The 21776-nt window shown below is 48.5% G+C and overlaps 2 protein-coding genes across 2 annotated transcripts; both read left to right on the forward strand.

Moving 5' to 3' along the window:
- Positions 1-307: 307 nt before the first annotated feature.
- On the forward strand, positions 308-6003 carry notum2 (notum pectinacetylesterase 2). Its single transcript, XM_088936775.1, has 11 exons — positions 308-591; positions 1014-1066; positions 1618-1713; positions 1900-1960; positions 2525-2595; positions 2791-2893; positions 3003-3191; positions 4180-4292; positions 4911-5058; positions 5374-5421; positions 5697-6003. The coding sequence occupies exons 1-11, from the start codon at positions 308-310 to the stop codon at positions 6001-6003; spliced, it is 1473 nt and encodes a 490-aa protein (XP_088792901.1).
- A 6670-nt stretch (positions 6004-12673) lies between these two features.
- On the forward strand, positions 12674-20235 carry itpripl2 (ITPRIP like 2). Its single transcript, XM_088936208.1, has one exon. It carries the CDS (start codon positions 13059-13061, stop codon positions 14529-14531), a length of 1473 nt encoding a protein of 490 aa, XP_088792334.1. The 5' UTR covers positions 12674-13058; the 3' UTR covers positions 14532-20235.
- The last annotated feature ends 1541 nt before the right edge of the window (positions 20236-21776 follow it).

Genomic DNA, 21776 nt, shown 5'->3' on the forward strand with positions numbered 1-21776 from the left:
TTAGCCCTCTTCTCCTGTGACACCCTCTGTGTCCTGAGATGCTGAGGCATTTAATATGAAATCAAATAATAATGTTTAGCTTTAGAACTCCCTTCATGAATAATCTGTGAGTCACTAACAAAGGGCAAGCAGGTGTTGAAATGCCTTAACTGAGATGAATTTTCAAGATGTGTAGCGTTGACTCATTTCATTCCTCTGTGCAGATACAGGATGTCTCATTGGTCAAGGGCTCTCCTGAGGGTAGCATTCCTCTGAAAAATTCCTGCAGATTGTTCTCTTCTCATCCACAGACGTGCGGAGCTTTGCGATGAATTCTCTGGGCCGTGCGGCTTTCCTGCTTCTGCTGGGCGTGGCGGTTTCCCAGAACAGCCGCGGCCCCAAGCCCAGCAGCAAGGCCCCCCGAAAGACAGGAACCCCGGTGGGGGAGGCTGCTCCTGGGCGCCCTGAGGACGATCCCCTCCCGGCTCAGTGGGGGTCCACACAGGTTGGTAAGGACCCGAAGACCCCCCAGACCCAGAAGCCCAGCGAGGACATGAACCTGCACTTCCTGAAGAACGCCCAGGTCACCTGTAACGACGGGACAGCAGCAGGGTGAGGCGATCCGGGCGGCGCCACGTTCTTCCGCGCTGTGCTGCTGTCTGTTTCTGGTCGTTCGCGGCCGTGATCTGTAGTTGGCTTCCTCTGCGTGTTCATATGAGCGCATCAATTTCCCTTCGGGATCAATCAAGTCTTATCTATCTATCTTTATGAATCAGAGGGCTCGGAAACAGACTGCAGCCTGGAGGTTGCTAGATTACCTCCAGGCTGTGCCCCTTGCCGTCCTCAATTATTATTTTTGGGAAATGCAGTTTTCTTCCCAGGCTTGTCTTCTCCCTTTGCATACCATTAACTAGACGAAGTGCTGTTTATTGATCAAAAATAGCTGCCGGCGTTTTAGTAATCAATGGCTTTGTGTGAAAAATGAGTTTTTACCGTTTGGGATCCTGATACATTTTTTTTCGCGTTCTGCCCAGATTTTATCTGAGAGAGTGCAAAGGAAGCAAACGGTGGCTGATATTTTTAGAAGGTGAGAATTCTTTAATTTCTTCTTTCAAGTTTGAGTGAGGTGATAAACTTCCTAAGGGTTACCCCATGCATCTCATTTGCAGAGTCCGAAAAGCCTTGAGACTCTGTTATGTATAAAAAAAACATCCTGGTTTTATTTCTTTAATTGCCTCTATTTCATGTCAGTAGCTTTTTAATATACTCCTGCCGATGACTGAGTCCTGCCTGGACTCCTGCAGTGCTACCATGGTGTAAAACACCTTAACTTCCTTCTCCTGCTTTTCTCTATGAGCGTCCTGAGTTTGATGGCTCATTAAGAGTCAGGACAAAGTCATTATTTAATTACACAAGATGATTTCTGCAGCCACACCATGGATCTAATGTCTTAATAATGGAAGTGAATGTAACCAGTTGCAAAGACTAACTGTATACAAGACAGTGAGGTTCCCTGCAGGACTTCAGGGGCATGCATGCCTCAGATAATCTCATCACATTCTCTCCAGTCCTGGGCAAAAGGCTAATGGGATCTCCCTTTACAGTTATCTGTGGCTGATATTAGTGTCTTATTTTTAGGTGGCTGGTGCTGCTATAACAAAGAGACCTGCGATTCTAGATACAAAAATATCCCTCGTCTCATGAGCTCATCGGAATGGCCACAATCGCGTAAAGGTACAGCCCTGTCCCGGGGTAACTATTGAACCAGACCCAGCCAGTTCCCCCCTGGGTCGTATTTTAACAATACAGCAAGCATGCTGTGTCACTGTCCTGCCGCACATAGATCATTGCATTTGAATGTGTTTTTGCAGCTACATTGATAGTCTGGCTTTCATCTGATTGTCCTCCGTGGTTTTCCAGGAAGCGGGATTCTATCCTCCGAGGCGGATGAGAACCCCCACTGGTGGAACGCCAACACGGTGTAAGAGCTTATCTCCAAATCTGTTTGCTTTCGCTGGCCGAATACAGAGTCATACAAGTGCTTGCGCTCAGAACTGAAATGCATTTGTGACGCACCTTTCTTTTCCCTTGTTCTTTGGGGCTTTAAAAATGGAGATTCACCAAGTGTACTAGTCCAGTCTGTTTTTTTTTTTTCATTCCTGGTATGGTGATAAAATATTCGTAAGATATTCTTAGTAAATTTTGGGATGGAAACGAAGCTGTGCACAAATAGCATTCTGCTCTCTTTAGACTGTGATCATGAAAGCATAAAGTCTGCAACCAGTGTTCTGTCTCTTTGTGTTTGATCACTCTGTCTTTAGCAGGGGGTCCATTATAAGGAGCAGGTGTTTGGTGTGAAAATTCAGTGAATACTTTTCAGTAAAAGGGGGATTGATTTGGCATTGAGCATTTAGATGCTTATTTAAATGCCTTGCTTTCAGATTTTCATCTCCCTAGTATCTGGCTTGTGTACAAGTACTGTAAGTAGGGCAGCCGGTAGTGTGTTTCTGGGTGATCTGGGTGACAGTGATGGCTCGTCTCTCAGGTTCGTCCCCTACTGCTCCAGTGACGTGTGGAGTGGCACCTCCTCAAAGACGGGCCAAGGAAAGGAGCCAGGTAAGACCTCCGTCTCCTGGCGAAACTCAGATCCTGGATTCAGGACGGGGGGATGCTCTTGCTGTCTTTCATCTTCCTCTTCGGATCCTTCTCCTCTTCCTCTTCCAAGGGTTTTTTACCTCTGCTCTCCTGCTGGTAGAAAACCTGCCCTCTGATCTGAAGTCGAATGCAAGCTCAGTGTCCTGTGTCTTCCAGTTGAATATGCCTTCATGGGTTCCCTGATCATCCGGGAGGTGATTAAAGACCTGGTTTCCAAAGGGATCAAACAGGCCAAGGTGGTCATGCTGGCTGGCACCAGGTGAGCTCCTTGCCCACTTCCCATCTCACAGAGTTCTGCCAGTTCTGCGTGTTGCTGTTGGGCAACTGAATCTCGCAAACAAAATCCGCTCTCCCCTCCTGTCTCTCAGCGCCGGGGCGACGGGCGTCCTGCTGAACATCGAGAAGGTGTCCAGTCTCCTGGCGCAGCTGGGGGCCGAGGCTCAGGTGCGAGGCCTGGTGGATTCCGGCTGGTTTCTGGAGAGCAAGCAGGCGAGAGCCCAGGAGTGCCCCGACAACGCTTCCTGCACGCCCACTGACGCCATCAAGAAAGGCCTCAGGTAGTGCCCACAGCCCCCTGCCCCCCTGGCACTATCCTGGCAAGCTGCAGTCGGGTCACAGCGTGGCAGCGTGCTGTTGTGAAATACCATTGTTCACCTTTGTGGTTCTGTTAGCAGAATCATGCACCTGGTAGGACTGAAAACAAACACTGAGACGTATTTATATCCCAGGCTGGGAACAGGAGCCGTGAGGAAAACATACAAAGCAAAAAACAGCAATAATAATAATATGTGTAGTGGAAAGAGCTGAGGGAGTCACAGAGGCTTCAACAGGAAGCACATTAAGAGCAAGCTCTGTGTCAGTGTAGGGAGATTCACTGTCACCGTCTGTTGGCATTCTCAGGGCCACGAGATCACAACTCATTAGCGTATGAGTGCCTGCAGATTCATTTTGGCCTGAAGGATGATAATCATATCTGGTTCATTTTGGAGTAAATGATCTGGAACAGACAGGGATGTAACGTGCAGCACCCACAGACCTCTTTGGACAGTGATGCCTCTTTTGGTTTACTAACATATTAAACTGAATGAATAGGACAATCTATGTCACATGCATCATGAGGTTAAGGCCTTGACATTCGTGCTTCTCAAACTCCAGGCTTTCTTTCAGTTCCCCATGTAAACTTCCGGGCGCTACAAGACCTCGCTCCTCCATTCTGTCACTCCAAGCCTGGCTTCCCAGATCATCCATATCAGACCTTGCAAAGTCAGCATGCTTACTGTAAATCCTGTCTTGAAGCCTTTTTCCCATTTCTCTTTAATTTGCTGTTTTATGTCTTGTGTAACTGACTCGTTTGCTCATGCGCCTTGCGATGATTTACCATGTAAGAGGCTATATTTAGTGTAAAGATTTTTATTAAGAGGTATAACCGACACGCGACTCCATCTGAATGGAAGGGGATTGTAAAGCCTGTCCCGTGCCACAGTCCTGGGGAGACCAGGTGTTTGCGCAGGGCTGTAACACTCTGATCCCGGCGCGTTCTCTCAGGTTGTGGAATGGCATCATCCCCGAGAAGTGTCGGCAGCAGTTCAAGAAGGGCGAGGAGTGGAGGTGCTTCTTCGGACCTAAGCTGTATTCTTCTTTGACCCGTGAGTCTCCTGGTGAGCCGTAAAAACACGCTGCAGGCTTCCATGACCTGCACCAGATCATAACTCACTCAGAGCCGCTCGTCCTTAAAGGAGAGTCAAGCTGAAGCTTCGAGATTTGTTTTTGCGGCCATGCTTTTGCACTTGAAGAATCGGGCGCCCTGCCCTACAGGTTTGGTTTCTGGCTGAGTTAAGTTTCCTTCGAACTTCCACTGATCTGTTTTCCGACCGCCTCTTCCTATTCGGAGCCATGAGAGATCCGGAGACTATCCCGGCAAGCAAGGGGGGGGACAAGGCAGGATACAACCTGAACAGGACACCAGTCCATCGCAGAGCACACACAGAGGCAGACACAAAACACACACGCACTCGCACCCGGGCCAATTTCCAATTTCCCTAGAGGCCAATTAGCCTACCAGTGTGTCTCTGGACTGTGTGTGTGGGGGGGGGGGAACCGGAGCGCCTGGAGGAAACCCACGTGAACACGAGGAGGACATACCTCGTATGCAGAGAGCACAGGTCGGGAATCGAACCCAGAGCCCCCGCGCCGTGAGGCAGGAGCGCCGGCCACTGCGCCGTCCTCCTCCGCACCTGTGTCAAGGCCTGGGTGGGGCCCTGTGCGTCTCCCCACAGCTCCCCTGTTCGTGGTGCAGTGGCTCTTCGACGAGGAGCAACTCCGGGTGGAGGACATCTTCCTGGGGGGCCAGCCTCTGTCTGAGCACCAGCGGGCCTACATCCAGGGCCTGGGCCGCCAGCTGAAGAGCTCCCTGCGGGACGTGACGTGAGTCCGAATCCGCCCGGCCTCGGGCTCCTCGTTTCCTCTCGTGAGAAACATGCTCTTCACGCGCTGTCGATAGGGGACGTTCAACGTTCAACGTAATCTATTATTCCCTCTCAGTCAGAGGACAATCAATTCAACCATTAGTTTAATTACAGCTCTGGGGAAAGAGTTAGAGCCAGACATAATTATGGGGAAGGGGTATCCTTGTAAGTGCAGTGTCGGAGTGGATGAGCTGCAAAGACGGTGTTGTGTTTTTGAATAACCTAGCGCTGCATGGGCTGCCAGTGTGCTGATAGTGGTGGCGATGTTTTTCAGGGCGGTCTTTGCTCCTTCGTGCCTGTCCCACACGTTGATCACTAAACGGTAAGGCCCCTCGTGCCGTGGCTGTCGTGCAGATGAATGAGGGTGAGCTCATGTAGCTGTTTCAGGGCAGACCGTTTATCTCAACACATTCCGCCTGTCATCCGCATTCCGCACTGTTGCGCTCCTCCAGGTTGGGAAGGGGAGGGCAGAGGGGTTGTTTTGGGGATCAGGTATGATGCTCTCCAGGCGTCTGAAACACAGAACTGAATTTTGGGGGCTTTTGCCACATGCTGCTGACGGCGCATCTTGCCCTTCTCTCCCCCTGCCCCCTGCAGTAACTGGATGGATTTTCAGGTCAAGGGCACCTCCCTCTCCCGTGCCCTGCAGTGCTGGGACAAGAGCCTCCAGGATGCCAGCCGGAACGGCAAGACGCCCGTCAAGGGCTGCCCCTATCACCTCATCGACAGCTGCCAGTGGCCCCAGTGCAACCCCACCTGCCCCGCCCTGCTGGACCAGACCACCCAGCAGGAGCTCAGCCTGCTGCAGGTCCTCGTGAGCTTGGGCCTGGACCTGCAGCAGGTAGGCCTGGACCTCCCTGGGGAGGCCAGCCACCTGGCAGGGATGGTCAGTAGTGGGGGCTAGAAGGTGCCGTGTGGTCTGGCGAACAGTGACGGCCGGCGGTGCTGTTCTAAGGGGGGGGGGGAGTCATCTTACGATGTAATCTAATGAAACACAACAAAACAGATCTACCTCTGATCTCCACTTTTGCCCCTCAGCATTCCACTCTACTCGAGCGTTAGACGTTGTAACCCGTGATCATTTCACTGCACTATTAGAACAAGTCACTCTCGACTTGTCGGATAGATCACCCCTTGACTTGTACTGGTCCCAGTTAGCTGCGTCTCTGTTCTGAGCAAATTCTACAAGCGGGACTGAATCAGATTATTTCCCTGTAACGAAAAAGGCTTGTGCTTGTACTTAACCTGCGTAGTGAAACTATAAGAAGTCGGTCCGCCTTACGTTCGATCTGTGTATCTCTGTGCAATTCCAAGAGTCGGAAAACAAGTGAAGAAGTATCTTTCGGACCTGAATGGTATCAGGAAGGCCCAAGTGAACAGGTAGATTGTAAATTAACTGTGGATGCTGGATTAACACCTAATAGGTTCACAAGACCACCACTTCCACTCCTAGATTCTGTGTGCTCTCTGTGTTAGTGGTAAAAGTTACTAAGTTCTTCTGTAGTGCTGCAACATCATTTACTGTGCATTGACTGATTTCAGGAGAGGAATGAGGGAGACATCATGATCTCTCTCTATTTTACTTTTTAATTGTCATTTTTATACTTTTCACTGACTGCCACCACCGATACATAATACTGTACATAGGAAGGTAGAAATATTTGAATATTTATATATATATACCCATTCATTATGCTTGATGGTGTGGTTTGAAATTCCTGTTTATTAATGAATTAGCAGGAAACTTTCTAGGTCTGTCACTCAGCCTGGTTACTGTCAGTCAGTTGTTGCATGGTATTCAGATGCAAAGCCAAGGGAACTTTGATGTGGGCAGGAGATCATAAACCCTATAGATAAGGTCTTGGGATTTGATTAAGTTAGCAATATGACAAATGTAGCGATTTGAAGTGTGCGATGCTTGTTATAAGCAATGGGTTCAGTTCCATAACACTGGCGAGAAGTTTTAATTTTATTGTGTAAATTTGTCTGGTCTTTTTAGACGTAAGATTTCAACTTCAGTAATGAGAGAGAATAACAGTGTTATTTTGTAGAACTGGAAATGTACTGTATTATTACTATATACGCTATGTATACTGTTTTTTGTGATTGTTACTTGCAAGTTTTGAATTGTGATACATGTGTGTGTGTGCTCTGAAAAATGACATTCACATCCAGCTCTCTGGACAGACAACAGAGTGGGAAACTCTCGCTGGGAAAGATGGACAGATTCCGGAGGGCACTAGGCAAACGAAGATATTTGTTTTGGGTGCAAGAGCCACTTAAAGAAGATTTCCGCAGAGAGCGTTCTTGAAACTGGTATCAGCACCAAATGTGTGTCAACCCCAGAGTCCTGTGGAAACAACTTGCTACCTAGAGATGGCTATACAGCAGTCTTAAGCACTGGTGGGGAAACTGGTCTTGTTGGGGTTTATTCTTTCTGTGTGACTGCTGTGTCCACCTACATGCTGCTCATTCTTACTCTATAATATTTCATCATGTACAGTATATACAATAAATTTATACTCTAAAAATTGAGCCACATATTTTATATCAGTAAATTGTTGGATTTTTATCACCCTGCAACTCACAGCTGGCAGGCCGCTGCAGCTCAGCAGGTGTGAGCCTGGTCAGTACCTGGATGGGAGACCTCCTGGGGATAAACTAAGGTTGCTGCTGGAAGAGGTGTCAGTGGTCCTGACTCTCTGTGGTCATTAAAATCCCAGGGCGTTTCTTGAAAAGAGTAGGGGTGTTACCCCGGTGTCCTGGCCAAATTACCCCCTGGCCTTTACCAGTCATGGTCTCCTAATAATCCCCATCTCTGAACGGGCTTCATCACTCTGCTCTCCCCACTGAGAGCTGGTGTGTGGGGAGAGTACTGGCGCACTATGGCTGCCGTCGCATCATCCAGGTGGGGCTGCACACTGGTGGTGGTGGAGGGGATCCCCATTACCTGTAAAGCGCTTTGAGTGGAGTGTCCAGAAAAGTGCTATATAAATGTAAGGAATTATTATTAATGATTTATTATTCAGAAGTCTACCTCTTCCCTAGGCCTGCACAGAAGCACAGCATTTTCACATCAGCATTTATACTTATTCTACTGTTGCTTAGCAGTCCAGTTAGAACGGTGTTGTCTGACGCATAGATATCACGTACGGTCCATTTCTGCCCAGAAACCATGTTGCGTTCCTACCCAAGCACGCGAGTGTGCATTACTCTACAAATGCTTTGAATTAACGCCACACACATCGCACACCATCTGCTTGTGAGCTGCTGTGAGACCTGTTGTGCACTTGAAGAACAGAACTTGCAGCATCTCCGTTGGGATGTCTGAACTTTTGCCTGGCTGTGATTCTTGTGTTGGGCACTAGAGGGAACTTTTGAACTGCTCTCCGGTTTTTAAGATAAGATAAGAACTTGTTTTTGGGCCCGAGAATGAGAGGAAAGCTATAGAAGTGGGGAAACCAGAAAATGTTTTGTTCTGAAATGAAAATGGACATTAGTATCATGAGAAAGCGTATTCATTTTGTTTTAGAAAAAAAATGTTAATATACGTTGCTTCACATTATGCACCCGTCAGAAGTGACACGTGAAATATGAAATATCGTTTCATTTTTTTAAATAAGCCTTGCCGTGCTTATTTTAAAATTAATGGTTTAATAGAAACCAAAACATGCAACCGAAAGGGTGCTTTTTCAGTTGTTCCTCAACCCACGCACCTGCCAACGAAATGCAGTAAAGTAATAAGTGTTTTCTTTGCAAGTTCAGCAATCGGGCTTCTCGGCTATCAGGCTCCAGTATTACAGTACATCAGATTTCAGTGTGCAAGTGGAGTAAAATACCCAGGGTTATAGGACCCTGCTGCCTTGTCTTCCCTTCCTGGGTCCAGGCTGTGTTGAACAGAAATTCATTTTCCCATGGCCTGACGCTCTGAGGGGATCAGAGGTCAGAGGTTAGCCCTGTCCTGTCTTCCCAAGGGCCACACCAGCCTGGACTGCCGATAAAATATGAACAAGCAACAGAACAAGCACTTTACGTGTTCAAGAACACATGCATTGAGACATGGCACATTTTGCACATAGGCGCTGTCTTTGCCGGGACTTTGAGTGACTCTGGCTGTCAAATAAACTGCTGGAGAAGTTCTGAGTGTGAGTCAGAAGACAAGCAGTCAATTCTAGCATTGTAACAGGCTTTCGCCAGGGAAGGCTTTCAGTGCTGCACTCCTTCAGGTTCTTAGGAAATAGCTGTAACTCATGCTCTGTCACACTCCCACTCACCTGTCAGCAGGCAGCACATTACACAGACGAAGAGCTTATCTCCACCTGTGATAAGGTCACTTTATTAGGCCTATACAATTTCTTGTATTAGGAATCTGTCTTTTTGCATACCCCAGCTCACAGACAGGGAGAGAAGCTGGGGGACAGAGTGCAGGGTCAGCCATTTATAGTTGGGGTTAGGGGGTAAGGGCCTTGCTCAGGGGCCCAACGGAGTAGGATTCCTCTGCCGGCCCCGGGATATTGACCGGCAGCCTTCCAGCCGCAGGCGCAGATCCCGAGCCACAGTGTCACCACTCCGCCAATGCAGAAAATGCTGTTCAGTGGTCACACAGAGCTTAGAGCCGCGGTTTCCCCTGGAACTGCAGGCACACAGCAAGAGGCTGCTCTGTCAGAGCTCTTTAAGGACATCACAGTGGCAGAAGCTCTGAGAGGTTACTGCACAGTTCAGGGTAATGTTTTGCTGATGTGCTTGGCACTAAGTGATACCTGCATTATATTTTAGACCATAGAAGTGCTTACCGTGGCGTACCATGGCGAGCTGACAGTGCAGAGCGCTAAATCACAGTGAAATCTTCGTAAACACATGGTAAATCAGCTAGAGGTGTGGCACAGTGAGATAAAGTATAAGCAAAGAAGACCAAGTCAAAACTAGTGCAAGTCATAAGCCCATAAGCTCCTCACACAAACACACCCAGAGATGAGGCAGCTTTTCTTCTTATCCAGGCGACCACGGATCCCCGTTATATCGTGTGGTGCCACAGACTTAACGGTTCTAGAAAATTATCATTTGAGAAACAAACTCACTTCGACAGCTTAAGCAAAGAGTCGACATCATGCTTCTCACGCTGCAATCAGGGTACAGAAGTACAAGGAGTTCAGAAACGTACACAAACACACACACACACACACTTCCTGTCCCCTCCCCTCGCTAAACTACTGGTTACATCATCCTTTCTGTCTGGACCGTTGATTGTGGGACTGTTAGGAAAAAAATTTGAACTTGCTTTCTGTTGGCAGGCTTCCTCCCTCTTGCAATGCCCTCCCTCCTTTGCCTGTACTGTATGTCTGCCATTTTCTCTCCCTGTCTCCTTCTGTGACCTTCCCTTTCCCTCTCTTCTCTCTGTCCCTTGCTCCTACGTTTCTCACTCTGTTCTCTCTCTCTCCCTCCTGTCTCCTTTCCTGTCTGTCCCTTACCTGGCGGAGAAGTCTGATGTATCACGTCACCCTCTTGACCAAACTCCCACAATTCCAGATGCAGCTGCATCTAAAGAGGCTCCTTTCCATAACGAGCAAAACTACGGCGCCTTTTTGGTTTTGACTGCAAAAAACCCCTGTAGTCCTCCATGGTGCAGAAGTCACAGAGACATTTTCTAGAGTAAAAAAAAGGTCACATGGAAGAAGACCTCATTGTAAACAAGGTTCTGCCAATTTAGAAACTCTGATGAATTGTTATTTTAAAGAAGGAGAAAATAGAAGCGATATGTCAGTGTGATGATTACAACAAGCTTAAAATGTCCTGACAGCTTCAATAAGCTTTAAACAAAGGCAGAGCTCTCTGGAGTGGAGGAGTGCAGCGAGTAAAACAATGTGGGCCAGGAAAATCACAGGGCCGCACCACAAGCCTGAACACAGTCACAATAGGGGCCCTGCTACTTCCTGTGCGAGACCAGGACCAGCTCTTCCTTTCTTCCTGCTCGCTAGGTATAAATACACTTCCTCCCAGAGCACCGTGTGCACAGGTGACATCATCTGAGGGAGACATGCGGAGCTGCTGGAGTGTTTCCCTCTGTCTTGCCAGTCCATGGTGTCGGTGGCGGTCCAGGGACAGCCTGAGATTCCAGCCAGGAGCTGCTGCCGCTGTGAGCTCCAGTGTGACATCGGGGGTGTGAGTGGATGTCTGGCAGCAGGATTGCAAAGAAGTGATGTCAGCGAAGACAGATTTCTGGCTGAAGCCCTTTTTCAGTGAGGCTGCCAGAGGCTTTTAGGCGGCAAGAGTTCGGCAAGGCAACTTCTACAAGGCGTCAGTTCTGTGATCGGTGTTTGTGCTAGGAGTGCTCAACCTGAACTCCTGCTCAGCCTCCTGTCCTCTCCACAGCAAGGTTTCGCTGTATCCAGCTCTTTGGTTATTTCCAACTCACTGCAATGCAGAGCAGCAGGTTGGTAGCTCCTGCAGGCCTGTCCACTCATTCTGCAGGAGAGAAAGTTGTCAGTTTCCAGTAGCTGTGTGGCAATGCTGCTGGGCTTTGAACCTGAGAATGCTGGTTGGCATTTTTCTGTGTTCTGGGTTGGCATTACACAACGCTGTGATCTGGTCTTCTGCTAAGAACTGAGGAGAGCAGGTAAATCTTTATGTAAAAGGTTGTGGAAGTGTGGAACAAGTTACCTAGTCACGTTTTTGTACCCGAATGCTCTGTCTTCCTTCTAGAACTGCCTGGTTGAGATCCTGAGATCACTTAGGAATTAGCTGTCAAACAAGCTAGACGAGCCAAATGACCTCCCCTGGTGTGTAACTGTTCTTACAGTGTGCTACTGAGCTGCCAGAGCTGCCCTGTCTAGTGGCTGGGGGAGGGAATCTTGTAAATGTCAATGAGGGTAGGTCAGGGGTCAACAGAAACAGTCAACAGACCGTCTGCAAGCTCTCGCAAATACTCTGCAATACCTCGGTCAGAGGGGAGCGGCTGACTTCTAAACAGGCTCTTTTTTGAGTCCTTGTGAGCCTTGCCTTTACTACAGTGACACTTCACAGAGCCTGCACTGAGAAGCAGTCCCTCCCTTTCCTCAATTCCCTGCTCCTGCTCTTCTCCTGTGCCTGACCGATGTCTGTCTGACTGACCAATGTGACCTCAGACTACATGCCTCTGCAGAAAGAGGAACACGAGCTGAGAGAGAGAGAGACAGGTGCACAAATGGCAGGTAAATTGCATATGTGACTTAATGGAACGGGAGTGAATCGCAATTCACTGTCCTCTGTATTTTTAGCAAGTTGAAATTCATATTTGAGCCATACACAAAAATGATACAACAGCTACAATTTTTCAACTCCCTAAAAAACTTTATTTTTGGTTCAAATGTTTTTCTCATTAACGTTCTTTAATCGCGTCCTATTTCAAGAATTCCTCTGTTTTTTTTTCCCCCTAAAATCCACACTAACTTTTGTTTAGCCCTGATGGTGACAGTGTGAGAGGAATGAGCGACTGGGCTGTGAATCCCTCTTCCAGGACATGAACGCGGGACGCTGTCTCTTTAAGAGAAGAGGGCGGGTGGGAGTGTGCCTGCACTGGAGGTTCACAGCTTCCCTCTCTCTCTCTCGCTCTGTTTTTTTTAAACTGAAATTCTTCGTTAAGAGTTTGGTATTTCCTCTGAGCTCAGAGACAGAAACTAAACACCCGGGACTCTGCGCTTTCCTGACAAAGTTGGAGGCGGAGGTGGGGGGACTTTTGAAAAACTCTCTGGATCAAGAGGCTCATCAGAATCACTTTCAGAGCCACGACTACAAAACAGGAACTTCAGGGCTTCCAGTACAGCTCTTTCTGAGAGGCGACGGAAGGCTGGGGGAGCTGTTCTCTTCTATCTGTTCGGCAGGGAGCAACGAGCAGGGCGTCTGGGCTGCGTGGAGCTGTGTCACCATGGGATAGTCCCACGTTGCCTGTCACTGTCTGCCCGTCTGCTGTCTGCTCTGGCCAGCATGACGGTCTACACTCTGAACCTCAGGGTCTTCTGGCTGCTGGTCTCCTGTGTCCTCATAGCCCTGCTGCTCATACACCAGGCCCTGCGCAGAGGCCCGGACCCGGGGCCCGAGGGCTGCCCCGACAGAGCTCTTGGGGTCCTCTCGCTGCTCAAATTCGTCCTGGCCTTCTCCCTGTGCTACTTCTTCATCAGGTACTGCTCGTCCTACCAGGGCCAGAGAAGAAGGGGGTGCAGAGAGCCCCCCGACGTGACCCCCAGGGCCGGCCCTTCCAGGAGGGAGCTGCTGGAGAGCTATTACGAGCGGCAGGTGCGCCTGTCCCCCCACGTCCTGGGCCACAGCAAGGCCCATGTGGCCAAGCTGGTGAGCGAGCTGGTGAGGGCGGGCCGCGCCGAGCTCCCGCCGGAGTCCACGCTGGCGTTCCGCGGCGACTTCATCCAGATCGGCAGCGCCTACGAGGAGCACAAGGTGGGGCGCCCCGACTGCTTCGACATCCTGGTGCCCCTGCGGCTCCCCCGGGGGCTGAAGCTGGAGCCTCGCAGCTGCCCGGGGAAGGAGGGGGGCCCCCCTCTCTGCAGCCTGGAGACCCCCAGGAAGTCGGAATGGCTGCGGCGGCACCGCGTCTTCGCCGAGAGCCTCCTGAGCCCGGCCGCGGGAGGAGACGCCAGTCAGCTGGGCCCGGCGCCCGTCCTGCGCTGGTTCTACCCCACGGTGCAGCGCTGCCTGGGCGCTGTCCGCTACCCCTTCGAGCAGCGCTGCTCCCTCGGCCTGTCGCTGAGCGAGGACCGCGTGCTGCTGCGCCTCACCCCGCGCTCCGACTACGTCTGCTGCCACATCTCCATGGGCGTGCGCCTCATCCCCGCCCTGCCGCTGGGCGAGGGCGCCTACCTGGTGGCCGCGGCGCAGGGCTCCCGGCAGGAGGCCCTGTGGACGCCGTACTTCCCCAGGCAGGAGCAGCGGCTGCTGGGCTGGCTGAAGGCCAGGGTGCCGGCCGGCTCCTGCCACCTGAAGTGCCTCCAGATCCTCAAGGCGGTGCGGGACCTGAGCGGCCAGGCGCTCGACAGCCAGGGCGCAGCGCAGTGGCGGGCTGTGCTCTCCTCCTACGCCCTGAAGACCGCCTGGCTGCATCTGCTGCTCGCCAGCCCCCCCGAGGCCTGGGAGGAGCGCCGCCTGCTGGACAGGATGGAGGAGCTGCTGCGCGGCCTGCGGGAGAGCCTGCACAGGGGCCACCTGGGGCACCTCTTTCTGGGGGGTGACCCGGGGCTGCTGCCCGACTCCCTTGCCCTGCCCAAGCCCTTCAAGGACGCCCCGGCCTCCAACCTCCTGGCCGGGTTCGACCCAGCTGTCCTGGAGCTGGTGGCGGCTCGGCTGGCCTACTCCTGGACCCACCTTCACCGGCTTATCCGCCTGGGCCGGCCTCAGCGGGACGTCCCTGGCAGAGGTATGCACTGTAAGCACCTGGAGGCGGAGTAGCCCCCCCGACTGGCTTAAGAAGGGATGTCTCGAACCCGAGGCCGTGCAACAGGCTCACTTTGATTCTCCAGCTGCTCTTGAAGCGGGATGTGTTTCTGCAGAGGTTATCTAGCCTAGAGAAATACTGCTGATGTGGGATATGGCAGGGGCAGAAGATCAAGAAAGCTTCACTTTTCTGTTTCGGGGGGCTGAATGTACTGCAGGGATGAGACTAAGATTCCCATTGCATAGGAAATGGCAGCCGGTTCAGGTTTTATGCGATGTAGGGTGTTGCAGTTATGCCGGTGCCTGGTGCGGGATTTTATATGCTTGTTTCTTCTACTTGAGCAAATTGACCTAAGCAGCAATATTCATAATTTTTTGCTGATACGGATTCATCAGTAAATTTTAGACAAGGGCTATGTATCTGAAATGTCTACAGTTGCTCTGCAATGGGAGTTTCATTGACCAACCCCACACCTGCACCACAGAAATCACCCCTGGGATCACCAGCTCGTGGCTGCAACCTGACTCTTTTGACCCGGACTCTGCGGGTCAGAGCCTGCTGGTGCCCACCGGGTCTGTGCCAGTCTAATATTATGGAGGAGCTGCACTCTGTTTGAAATGCCTGAGAGCCAGGAACACCTCTGTAACCTCTGCTGTTATTTCAGATTTCACCAACTTCCATCTCTGCCAACAGTTTTCTCACTGGAGAATATTCATCCTGTCCAGTGTCTTGATTTCCAGGGCGACTGGAATCAAAAATGGGCTTTTGTAGGAAAATAGAAGCGACTTGGGAAATCTGGTACGAGACTGATCGTTTTTGGTGCTGATTTGTTACTTAAACTGTTTTCTTAACCTCAAAATAGTCTGAGCAAATTATGATCAAAACCAAAGGGCTTTGAAAATAACCTGATCCGTGTGTAAGACTGGGTGTGCATGCTGTAGCACAGGGGAATTGAAAAGGAAACTTGTACATTACAGATAGAATTCAACAGCAGCAATACATGCTGGTAATTGTACTGCAGGTAGCTTATTTTTCACTGTGTTACAACAGAGACACAGGACGTGATCCAGTGAAAATGGTACACAAAAGACTGAGTATTTCAAAAGTTCCTTGTCAGGATCTACATGCAGTTCACTGTAATAGGAAGTGCAATCTTGAGACATGAGCAAGAACACTCACACTGCGGTCAGTTTGCAAGGAGAGCTGCCCTGGTGACTCAAGAAATTCTTTGCACTAAAAAACCTCTTAAGGGCAGAAATGCAGAAACATGCTGCATGGCTCTGAATGCTGTATCTGAGTCAGGTGGCATGAAAATAGAATAGTGGTGGAAGGATAGACTGCTATCACATGGAGTCCATGCAAATACCATTCACAGACTGTGATCATCTGGAGGACCTCTGAACACTGATGTCTCTCACCTGTAAAACCGCAGGAAGCAAAAAGGCCTCTGCTTCACACCCCTCACACAGTGAGAGATGTTACTGTATCCGAGGACGAAGGCCCAGAAGTAAATGTTTCCGCAGCTTGCTAATGTCAGCGTGACTCATGTCAGAGCCGGGGTGACTGGGCTCTGCCTGAACAGGGACGGCAGTTACAGAGTCAGGCCATAGAGCACCGATGCGTCTGAGTCAGAATTCGAGCCCTGGAGGTGGGAAGTGGAAATTTTGTGTAGGAATTCTTCTTAGCAGTTGTCTGGGAAGTAGTTGATACCAGTGGAATTTAGTTTTCTAAAAATGGATTTGCTCACCAAAAAAACAAACAAACGCCAGTACAGGAGCTTCATTGGCCAGATCTCTGTGAACAGGCCTGACCACGTGGGCATTTTATCTGGGTTTATCTGGGAGTGGGCTTGAGACAGATGTCTGGATGAGTCAGCAAGGTGCCTTGAGACATTGCAGTTGCCTGCTCTTCTGGCTGTCACTGCAATCTGACACTTCAGTGGGGAGAAGTGTGCTCATCATCCCCGTCTTTAAAATCACATCGATCACTGCAGTGTGACTGAGTCAGGGGCATGAATCTGTCTCGTACCCTCCCAGTACCACAGAACACAAGTGGCATAGCTGAGCCGTCCTTGTGTAGCAACGAGCATTTCATACCTGTTTTCATCCGACTGCGTGACTATAGCAGTGCGGCATTGACATACTGTCTCATGGTTATGCAAGATGTATGTGCATGTTCGGAAGTAAGAACTATCGCCAAGCATTTGAATCGTTTTTCCTAGTGCATCATACAGGATGACTGCATGGCCTTGGATACTTGCACACTCAAGACAAATTGATGCCTTTCTAAATGCTATTATGTGTTAAATCTCCGCAGCAATTAGTGAACATCGCACAATATTATTGATTTGCCGGGAAGAAATCATTTTACACTTTTTACTGACTCAGTGACATGTTGTCCTAACGATCCTGTAGAGAGAACGGGAGAAAGCTCGTGCAGCCAGCTGCTGCGTGTGATCAGAGCGAGCCGAAGGTCTGGTCACTGCGCAGCAACCTGCAGGCACACACCTTTGCGGTCGTCACGACGGGGACGATACTTTCTCTCTGAGGTCGTGCTTTAGCTTATACTGCAGGGGATCTGGATAAAATCTTTGCATCAGTCAAGCAGCTCCTGTGCAGAGCAGCCACAAAAAAAAAATGGCAGAACTTTTGTTTAATTGCTTCTGGTTAAAGAGCTAATTCAACCACTGCGGACTGGAATGGCATTCATTTTGCATCAGTTATCATAACAGAGGCTGCTGTGCAAGTGAATGGGTTAATATACAGTACGTGATAACTCAGGTCTAGCCTTGCTTCTGAGCTGGTCAGAATGTACTTGAATAAGCCGTTATGCCCTGATGACAGATTTCAAAGCTTTTAAATCCAAAAGACATGATCCACGCCTGTGCTTGAGAAACTCGGAATTGTTTTGTCCAGATGCCTTCAGTAGTGCTGTTTTTTTAGTGCACTCTGTAGTTGGTCTTGCAGATTAGCGAAAAGGAAGCAGGCTGAGGAACTTGGAGTGCTGACGTTTTAAAAAATGACACTTTCAAATTAACCTGAAGTTTGCCACTGGCTCTCTTCTGACGAGCAATGGAGAAAAGTTAACAGATAATCATGTCTATGATAGTAGCAGTTAGCATTATAAGAGGTATATTTAAACGAGTATCTGAAACAGAAAGTCATGCTCTGTGCCTTCAGCAACCATAGTTTTAAAATAATGAATAGTCATTCTGTATTCTAGTTTGCTGGTATGAATCACCGAATCACCCGGTTATGCGCTGACAGCAAAAAGGCTCTCAAGACCAATATCAGTCTCTCCTCCCACTGTCAGCATCAAGTGGCCCATTGTGGGAGTCTGGCTGATGGCTGGCCAGAGAGAGAGCAATTCCACAAGATGAGCGAGCTTCTTCTGTTGTGTCTGAAGTTCTCCTTGATGGTCCCTCAGCTTCATGATTGTGCTGTTTTCCCTTCTGCCTTCAAGGAGTTAATAGCAGATCAACCATTTCCAGTGAGTCACGTTGTGCAAGTAATTCATAGGCCTGTATCTGGGTGCAACTTCAGACTTCAACTGAAACAGGCATTCTAATGCTGTGATAAAGCTTTCTAAGAGAGGGACAAACACATTTTCTGTTCAGTACTATAAGCTGTGCATTTGCACTTTCCTTGAGTATCAGCTGTAAGGCTCAGTCTGGTGTGGTTCATGTGCATTTAATCTGAAGTTCCTTTACAGTGAAGAAATAGCAGCTGAAGTCCCATGTGTTTCAGTTAAGCTTTGGTAAGAAGAGCCACCTGGAGGAAAGTTGGCCACATGGGGCAAATGGGATGACCACAGTAACCAAACTCTTCTGACCTCTGGCATCTGACCTCTGACCTGAATGGGATTTGAACCCATGCCTCCAGGGATTATCCACAGAAGGCTAATAAACAGCAAAATGCTCCTAGGAGCAAAACTGACTGGGCTGGAATTTCAGTTAATTCCATTCAGTTGTTCCAGAATTTAGGACAAAAAACATATTAACTGCAGGTTCCTTTAGCTAAATCTTCACTGAACACTGAGAAAATATGGCGTCCTTATTCTCCCATACAAGACACTGGCCTCTTTTGGTGAACATGTCTAAAGCTACTGCTTGAGCAGACAAAGGGTTAAAATGTTTAGGACTGAGGCCCACAAACAGGAACTCTGTTTTCAAGACAGTCCTGGAAATTCCCCAGTAGCAAATGTTGCAGTGTGGGGGTCCTGCACAACACACACTGATGGAGCAGCATGGATTTTGAATCTTAATTCAGAATTTGAGACAGAAAATAGACAATCGTTCTATAACGCATTGTTGCTTGACCTAGCTCATTTCTGTAAAAAGATTATGACTCATTCCTCTCTAGAAATGTCCTTTTCCTTAAAACGTTTCCACACCAGTAGAAACTATAGTATGTGTAAGCAGTGCACAGAGCAGCTCATTGCGTATTTAAAATCAAGTGCAGCCAGCCTGTCTTCAGAACGAACTACCCAGCCGTGTGGTTGAAGCTATTACCTTGGCTTCTTTCAGGATCCTTGGACTGATTAGATCAGCCAAATTGCCTCTTGTCATCTGTAACCTTCTTTTTGTGTCCTTATATTCTAATTCCTTTCCAGCAATAGCAACAATACTTAGTTCCCCCTTGGGTCTGGCATTTCCCTCCACCAGCATGTAAGAAACCTAAAGAGAAAAATGCAAACACATTCATGATCTGTAGCTAAGCCAGACTTCAAATGAGACTCGCCAATACTAATACATTCTTTCTGAAAGTTGCGTTACACAAATATCAGAGCCGAGAGAAATCTATAGGTGTTTATATACTGTACAAAGAAGCATTTCTTAGCGCTCTTCTATGGAGGCACATGGTACATTCGAGAGATTGCAATGCAAATGTAAAGATGATTACCAAATTATGGCGAATGCTGCAGAATTCTAGTCTAGCTAAGGACTAAGCAGCTTGTGTAACACGAGCAGTGTTAATGTGCCTGGCTGCAGTGGTCTGCCCATTATGTGCCACATCACGAGAGCGTCACTGGCCACATGGCGATCAAAGACTTGAAAAATAAACAAGGAAACATTCTGACTGAAGGATTCTCATGTCTGGGTTCACTCTTATTTTTATATTAAAAAATGTTTTATTTCTTTTTTTATTTGTCTACGTGATAGAGATGGGACTTACAAGGGTTCTGCTACATGTTATGTTTATTTATTTTTTTAATTTATTATTTTTTATGATTGTAAGTGCAGGGTGGCAACACAAACATATACCAAAAGCAGCAGAAGCAGTTATGCCTCAGTCACAGCAGGCTGGAATCCACTTCTGTAGAGGTGCAGTGCTCTCTGTCCCACCTTGTGTTACTGATGGCTTCATTGAGCAAATGTTTTATTTAACTGGCTGCATGTTGTCTTCCTCAAGCAGGTGCTGGGTTCAAGAGGCCCAGCAGGATCCAGTCCTCTGTGCCTGTAAGTCCTCATAATGTCAAAGCCCAGCTGTCTCGACTGCAGCTAAGTCCAGTTTTGTGAAGGATTTGACAGAAGCTGTTTTCAGGACAGTGTTATTGTGTCTGTTTTGTGCATTCCAGTCTAGACTGGGTTTTACATTTTGTTTTGCCAGCTGTTGAAAAAAAATGTCTGTGCACTTTCTGTTTAATAATGCATATATATGTATGTATAGGAGCATTGCACATTTAAAAAAGCCCATAATAAATGCATTCCAAAAGCCACATCCCCTTTGTCTTAATTTACAGAATTTTGCTTGGGGGCAGTATTGCAAAGTTTGCTTTTTGAGTACGTGTTAAAAGCATTACACAATGACAAGCACTGTGCAATGTGCTCTGGGGATTTCTACATCTCCTTCCATGTATGAGCACAGACGGGCACTAGCTGTGGTGGCAAGCCCATGAGTTCTCTGAGGTTAACTCAGCTGGGCTACACCCAGGAAGCTGTGGCAGTGCCCTTCTGTAGGAACTCGTGATTGGACTGCTATTACTGAACTGAACTAGACTGGACTGTCATTATGCACTAGACTCTCTTGACTGGATTGTCATTAATGGACTGTAGATGTCACTAGATCTTGAATGCAATGCACTGTATTACTGGATTGGACTGAAATTACCACACTGAAGTGGACTGTCAGTACACACTAGACTGTGTTGACTAGACTATCATTACTGAACTGTACTGTCATTACTGGATTGGCTTGCAATTACCACATTGAACTGCACTATCATTATGCACTAGACTGACTTGACCGGACTGTCATTAATGGAGCATATGGTCATTACTAGATTGGACAGTCTTAAATACACTGGACTGGATTACTGGATTGGACTGTAATTACCACACAGATCTGGACAGTCATTGTGCGCTACACAAGGGGTGGACAGTCCTGGTCCTGGAGGACTGGTTTGTCTGCACGTTTTCCAGGTCTCTCTAAAGCAGCAGCATCTTAAGAGCTGGGAGCAGTTGGTAGAATGGTCCAGTAATGAGCCAGTATTGAGCTGATTTAGGCTGTTAAGAGATGAGCTGGAATGAAAACCTGCAAATGCACTGGCCCAGCAGGACCAAGAGTGCCCAGTCATGCATGGGTCTTCCTTGACTGGACTGACATTACTGCACTGGAAAGTCTTCACTAGCCTGGACTGACATTACTGCATTACTGGAAGGTCTGTCCATTACTGGACATTACTGGAAAGTCTTCACTTGACTGGACTGACATCACTGCACTGGGAAGTCTTCACTTGACTGGACTGACATCACTGCACTGAGGGGAAAGTGGACTGAGTGTCCAGTCAGGCAGCTCTGAAGGGGCAGGAAGGTGATGGACAGTTGTCTGTGACGCTGTTGGAGAGCTCGGCATGTTCGTTGTCATGTCGTGTCTCCCTTGTTGTGTCTCTCTACACAGGAACCGCTTGAGGAAGAGGGGCAATGGGGTGAAAAAGGAGTCACCTGTACATGTGATTTCTGCATGCAAAGTTTGTTCAACTGATAAGAAGTAACAAAATTGCATTGAAACGCTGTTGTTTTCTTATTGTTTGTTTCTTGGGGACTAGTAGAACATCTGTTAAATGAGCTTCATTATGGCCAAGCGCATTTAAAATTGAGAACGAGGGGCACTGTTTTACACCAAGGGTTGTGGGGGTCTGGAACAAGGTGCCCAACCATGTTGGTGAAGCTGGTTTTCATAAAAAAAACTGCAGGAAGTGAACCCCGGTTCAGTGAGCTCCAGAAGCCAAACACGCTCCATGGGTTCTTAGAAACCGAA

Source organism: Atractosteus spatula, chromosome 18 (assembly GCF_055471065.1).
Source record: "Atractosteus spatula isolate fAtrSpa1 chromosome 18, fAtrSpa1.hap1, whole genome shotgun sequence".
Taxonomy (NCBI): domain Eukaryota; kingdom Metazoa; phylum Chordata; class Actinopteri; order Semionotiformes; family Lepisosteidae; genus Atractosteus; species Atractosteus spatula.